This window comes from Morone saxatilis, unplaced genomic scaffold (genome assembly GCF_004916995.1).
Source record: "Morone saxatilis isolate NCDOM2014 unplaced genomic scaffold, NCSU_SB_2.0 Contig18, whole genome shotgun sequence".
Taxonomy (NCBI): domain Eukaryota; kingdom Metazoa; phylum Chordata; class Actinopteri; family Moronidae; genus Morone; species Morone saxatilis.
The window spans coordinates 14075394-14082171 of record NW_023339740.1 but is presented as its reverse complement, the minus strand read 5'-3'; the positions used below and the strand labels follow the sequence as shown (position 1 = coordinate 14082171).

At 42.1% G+C, this 6778-nt stretch overlaps 1 protein-coding gene across 1 annotated transcript in view; it reads right to left on the bottom strand.

Moving 5' to 3' along the window:
* The window catches only part of tex264a (testis expressed 264, ER-phagy receptor a), a 65244-nt gene that overhangs the window by 48753 nt on the left and 9713 nt on the right, over positions 1-6778 (bottom strand). The window contains exon 2 of the mRNA XM_035662329.1: positions 4016-4237. Within this exon, the coding sequence (XP_035518222.1) occupies positions 4016-4237 (222 nt within the window). The remainder of the gene's footprint in view (positions 1-4015; positions 4238-6778) is intronic.

Here is a 6778-nt window from a genome sequence, read left to right as displayed (position 1 = left end):
AAAAGGAATTGTCAACACAACCATGGAAAACATCACATAAATAAATATGAATCATCAAGAACTGAATGAAATTAAATCACAATGAAAACTGACGATTATCAATAATAAATGCTTAACAAACTAAAGTGTTTATAAAAACATGTGCAAAGTGTTCACAATGTAAACAGAGAACCTGAGATCTGAGAAGACTATCTTTCATATAACATATTATTTTACCGCAAGTTAGTGCAAAAAAGGTCACCCTCTGGTGATTACATTTTAAAAATAAATAAATATAATATGCAGTGGTTTGTAAACATAGAAGAAATTAAGTAACCTGAGGTAGACTTATAACTTTACATCTGTAACATCTTGAACTAATTCAAGTATATTTTACCAAGTTTGTGCTAGACACCGCTGGTTGACCCTTTCCTGGCTTCTGTGAAAGCTGCCCCTCGCGTCGCATGTAACTCACAGACTAAAAACCTTCCTTTCCCTCGCAGCGAGGCGTAAATGGGTGGGCTCGGGAATGCACAAGTACTTTTTTGCCAGCTACAAGACAATCTGGGAAGTTGTGATTTCATGGACGCACTCCTAACAGTCCAGGGGTTCAGACTCACTGGTCTGCTCAGGACACGTGAGAGGCACAGTTCAACCTCTTCTTGACTCTGCTCTTTTGAAGAAGCTTCCCCAATGACTTGCGTTGCCTTCTTCACGCCCAGCCTGGACGGAGGACTGGCTTCAGCGGCCACCGCAGCTCCTCCTTCTGCACTTGGTCTGCTGCTTCCTCAACAGGCCCTGCCTGTGACATGGCCTCTGGGGCCTTCCATCAACTATCTCAGACACTGCTCTCATTTCTATGGCCTACCCTTCTCTGGTCTGTGTATTGGACTTTAAAACCCTGGGTACATCCAAGGTAAGCCAAATGCAAGCGAAGATCATGTGTGTCAAGGCCCGCATCATTTCTCATCAAGATCAACATTATTTTTGTCTTCATATCTTTTGTGAGCTGAGTGTGCGCCCGCCCCTCATGGCCTTACTTTAAGCACACAAACGCAACCCAGTTGGAGCAGACAAGTGGAGCGTAGGCTTCACATATACCAGACTGTCACATACTGATCCACTAGTTTACAGACAACATTGGTCTGACTACGGTCTGACTTATAAAATCCAAAAAACTCCCATACTGGCGAGCTGACCTTTCCATTTTTTTAAACAATTTCCTCGCTCGTTGCAGCACTCATCTTTCACTTGCCATGCTGCTTTCCACACCACGCTACACCACGCTGTTTCTGGAAACAACACGAGACAACGAGATGGCGCAACCAAACATGATACTGTTACATGATTGGCTATTAGCGTGTCACTCCATACATTGCTAGGTACCAGACGACGAGTGCCTTTGTTCATGCAACCAACCTTGCTTCGCAGCCAAAGCGGAGCTAAACTTACGCCGGTTTCTTCCAATGAGGAAAAAAAAACATATCGAAACATTCTATCGAACGCATTTTTTATTGATATTGATTACGTGTCTATCGAGATACATATCGTTATCGTTTTATCGCCCAGCCCTACTGCTAGATGCCACTAAATCCTACACACTGGACCTTAATAAAAATAATATTAGAGCTTGTTGCATTGCCACCAAGAGCAGGTTTCAAGTTCCATGTCTGTGTTTGTACATAGATTAACATAAACTTGTCAGTAGATTAAGTAAAATCTCTTGGATCTACAGTAGATACAGAGCCCAAAGCTACGTCACACAAGTGTTTCCCTCCTTTAAAAACCCCTCATACTACAAACCTACTCAATTAATCATACATGCTGTATATACGCACACATTTCTTGTACATTCAGATACCACCCTCTAACCAAGCCTCTCTAAACCACGCTTCATTATTCATTAGCCCCCGCTGTAGCTGGTACGCATAGTGCACTTGCCACTCCACAACTCAAACTGGATGTTAGTGTGTTATCAGCCCATCTACTGTACAAGAGCAGCTCCTTAACGACCTGTCACAGCACTCAGGTCAACTGATGGGCTGCGACAAGCACTTCTGCCTTATGGCAGACAAGTGTGAAGGAGTAAAAACTGATGTTTTCTCTACAGTGATATTACCTAGCTTGACATCCAGAGCTGCACGCTCACAAAAGATGCACACTGACTCTGGCCATGATTATGTAATGGCACTAGAGCCTAAAAGGGAATACTACTAAATTTTAACACGGAGGGATGCTATTCCTATGCCTTCAGACCGTTTAGTCTGTGTCAGTGCACATGTTGGAGTTTGTCCTGCCCACTGATGTTGGGTGTTACAGTATGTTTAGTGCTGCAGAGACTAAACTGCAAAAAAGAAAGAAAGAAAGCTGCTGAACAATAAGCTGACCAGACAGTGGTTCTTTAAGGGTAAGCATGTGTAGACCATGACTGATATCCCTACTACAACCTAAATGAAAAAAGAAATTATGAATTATTTCGAGTTTAACCAGGCAGCAACAAAGACAACTGTTGGTGTTTGCTTAGTGGGAAACCGGTGAGGGATCATTCCCTTTTCGCTGAACTAGCAACTCCTACTTGTTAATTGAGCTGCCTGGCTGCAGTGGGGTATTATCTGAGTGTAATGCCAGTAATGCCTAGGGCTAGGTGAAAAGTAGCAGCTGGCGTATCAGAGGAGACACATGGCAGTCTGCAATTACAAGGACTCTGGTATATGGAGAATTAGCCAATCCAAATTAGGAGGCAAAATACAGCGTTGATATTCATTTTTGAGCTCTTCCCACATTATTAGTATATTGTATATAGCTGTGGTGTTTTCTGAAAAAAAAACACTTTTATAAAATCCAAACTTTGTCGACAGTGCCACAAAAGTAACTACCTAAAAAAGAAAACTCTGAGATAAGGCCAGGATAAAAGTCAACAATACAACTGAGACCTTTCAGAAATGGTCTGCCTACAAACACTGGCTATCTTTAGCAAGGCTTGGATATGCTAGCAGAGCTGCATACAGCCAAAGAAGGATGCCATCCATGGGGTCCTTGCCCCTTTACTTTTCTGTGCTCGTCACAACACAACAACAGATGGAGGACTCAACGCAGTAAAGCACGACTCCTATGGCACAATGGCACCATCCCATGCTGATGATGCATTGGATTAGCAATTTACTGATAAAATACAAAAAAGGTTTGCAGAATTTAAGTCATATCAATGAATGTTAGCACTCAAATGTGACCCCTCTTGCCATCTAACAGTTGAATGCCCCGTCTCCCACTGTCATAAATATAAGAAAGAAAAGTTTGTTCCACCCACAAAAGGTGAATGTGAGAAGACATACTTGTACATTTTGAGAACTGAGAACTGGGAACTTTTTACCTCCTGTGAAGAGACAGAAGCTTAAATAAACAGATGGACAGACGTGCGAGCATGAATGCACGAGCACTCACACACAGGCACACGTGGAGCATTATTCATGCAGTGGGATGTCCCTAAATGAATCCATGTGGGTAAATGTCATCAGTAAATGTCAATAGCTTTTTGAGGCCTGTCCTGAGGACATGGAGCCCAGCATATGGGCCGCAGGACTCAGACGTACCTTCATTTCCTACTACTTCATCTATTCTTAATCTACTTTAAGGACCTCATCTGCTCATGTGATGAATTAAACAACACACGAGTGAGGGTCTTTTGACAAGCAGGAAGCAGAAAAGAGGACAGATGTGATCACAAGATGATTGCTATCCACTCAAATAAAAGAACATAAGGAATAGAGAAAAGAAGAAAACTCCCGTCTTACTTTTTCATGTGGGAGAGGAGAACAATACAAGTAATTGTTAGAGAAAGAAACATTCTACTAAAACCTAGAGACATCCTGTAAACACTGGAGACATGCACACTGTTCAAACTTTTACACCTGTGCTTCTCAGGGATCCTTTCTTAAGAAGAGATAAAGCCTGATACTATGCGGCTAAAAGAGCCTTAGACAGACTGCAGCCACACGTATATCCACATTGTGCTAACATATGGTCATTTTGTCTGTACCTCGATGTAGGAGGCGAGCCTCGGGTAGACCCTGTAAGGTCCCAGCACGGGAGACAGAGGGGTGGTGCAGGGGAAGCTGGTGGTCACAGCGTGGCTCACTTCAGGCAGAGAAAACACCTTGAAGCCAAACTTCTCATACAGCTTCTGCAGTTCTTCATCTGGCTTCTCTTCACCCTCACAGAGGACACTGCCCACCACATAGCGACATTTCTCTGATGGCCTCTGAGGGGACAGAAAGAGGGAATGAATGGACATGTACTGAACATTTACAAATTCTGCCCTGCTGGTGTTGTCTTTGTATGCATCTCTTTCTTCCAGGGACTATTAGAAAAGTTACTCTTTACAGCTAACTTAAGTTAAAGCTAACTACTAATAACCTTTGAGCTGTATTGTATTACCCGTGGAGACCTGTCTGTTCAGTTAAATGCATTTGTGTAAAATAAAAAAAAATAAGAAAATAAGGAGGAGGAACAATGTGTTGCTGTTGAAAAAAACATTTATAATAACAATAGGTGACTGGTGCGTTTAATGCTTGCACATGTGTCGAAGTAAAAAAAGAAGCCGTTTGATTTAAACTTGTGGAGACGTTGCACCTTCACATGGCCTGCCAAGTGTCACTGACAGAAGGCTGCCAGCTCTGGTAAACATCCCACAGTCAGGTCACATATGTGGCAGTTCAAATTGTATCTGCACTGAAAAGCATGTGAGTTAAGTGTGCCAGAAATTGTCACCTATTCGTACACCATGCTCCAAGCAAACATTATTAAAAAAATTACAAATAATAATATATAATACATTTTGCATTTGCAAATGAATTGTGTTTTACATGAAAAGGATTTGAAGATATTTGGCCAAAACGTTGTAACATTTGTAGGTTTTGCTTCAGATTGCTTACCCCTGGAAGCAGCAGGGATTGTTTGTCTGTCCTGATGACACTTGAGGAGAACACAAGCCGACATAGAGGTTTGGTCTCCTTCACTACAAAGCGTCTCTGCCACCATGATGTTTCTAAATGTGCCCACATGTCTGCATGCAGATGAGACTGAGCGAATTGTCAGTCAGAAGAGGATCTGACAGAGATTCTCCCACTCACATCTGTTTGCAAATACTTTGCAGTCTGTCTGTAGAACTTCAAATGGGAAGTGGGAGCAGTTGTTAAAGGACCAAAGTGGCTTTTGTAAAATCACTAAAAATCACATAGGTTTCTGCCCACCATTTTCTAAACCTTGCCATAATGTTAATTTATATATGAGACTTGACAATAATAATGACACGTTGCTGTAAGACATTATGTACAGATTATATGCAGCGCAATAATAGAATAGGCCTCAGAAAACTATGACATCACACCTCCCTACACACACTGGTTTCTGTGCAGTATGAAAATCACCTATGAGTTACTTATGTTGACACAATCAAATGCAAACATCATCAGTGTGACAGATTTCCCAATGTATGTCAGATTTGTCTCTGCAAGTTGGTTTTTATTCTGCACTGAGAATTGGGAACCAATGGCAGTCGGGTAGGCTGGATTAACAACCTTGAAAGTAAAAAATAAATATTAAATACAGTATATCTGATTTTTACTAAATTGGATAAAACATACCCCAAAAAAACCCTGATATCGTCCTTTAAGACTTGCTTTGGTTTCTGCTCTGTGACAGTGGCGGTCTGTGACGGGCTGGCACTGAGGGGGCACAGATGGAAGCCAGCAACACTCATCTTCATGTCCCTGGCATCCTTGCATAATTATCACATCTAAACACCACAACCTTCTCTTCTTTTCCCTCTCAATTCTCACATTCAGAGATATTGCACTGTGCTGATACTGCACTGTGCTGCTACTACACCGCACTGTTCCCACTCTCCTACTTCGTTCATACGGCAGCTTTTGTGGCGTAATTCAGCGTTGTTGCTCCCGGTGAGACTCCATGGTTGAGATAAATCTATTTGCTCACCTCATCCCAAACCCTCATGGCCTCTTAATGTCTGCATCAAATGGGTAATAATAATGACTGACAGTGCCTGTTCAGCATGAGCAGATAATCTTTACTGTCACTGACAGAGACCCTTGCCACTATGTTAAACAGTGAGTCAGAGAACACGGATCACCTGCTTTTGACACGGAATTATTCATTCAAGGCAACCTGAGATATACTGGATCTATTTACAACGAAGCAATGAGTCATTGCAAACACAGACAGTCAACGGCTGTATTGTCAGAGTAAATCATTACAGCAATGTGACAGTGAATGAACATATATTTATTTTAAAGCCTTAGTAACATACATTAAATGAGTTAAATTTTAAAAAACATGATGGAGTTTTTTTGAAAAAAATTACATTTATTTATTCCTGTGCAGTATATGTACACCAATCAGCCATAACATTATGACCACCTGGGCACACTGGTGGTCATAATGTTACACAGCTCCATACGAACGGACTGCGATGCACTGTGTGTTTTGACACCTTTCTATTAGAACCATCATGAACTTTTTAAGCAGTTTGAGCTACAGTAGCTCGTCTGTTGGATCGGACCACACAGTCCAGCCTTCGCTCCCCACGTACATCAATGAGCCTTGATTGCCCATGACCCTGTCTCCGGTTCACCGCTTTTCCTTCCTTGGAGCACTTTTGATAGTTGCTGACCTCTGCAGACCGGGAACACCCCACAAGAGCTGCGGTTCTGGAGATGCTCTGACCCAGTCGTCTAGCCATCACAATTTGGCCCTTGTCAAAGTCACTCAAATCCTCACGCCG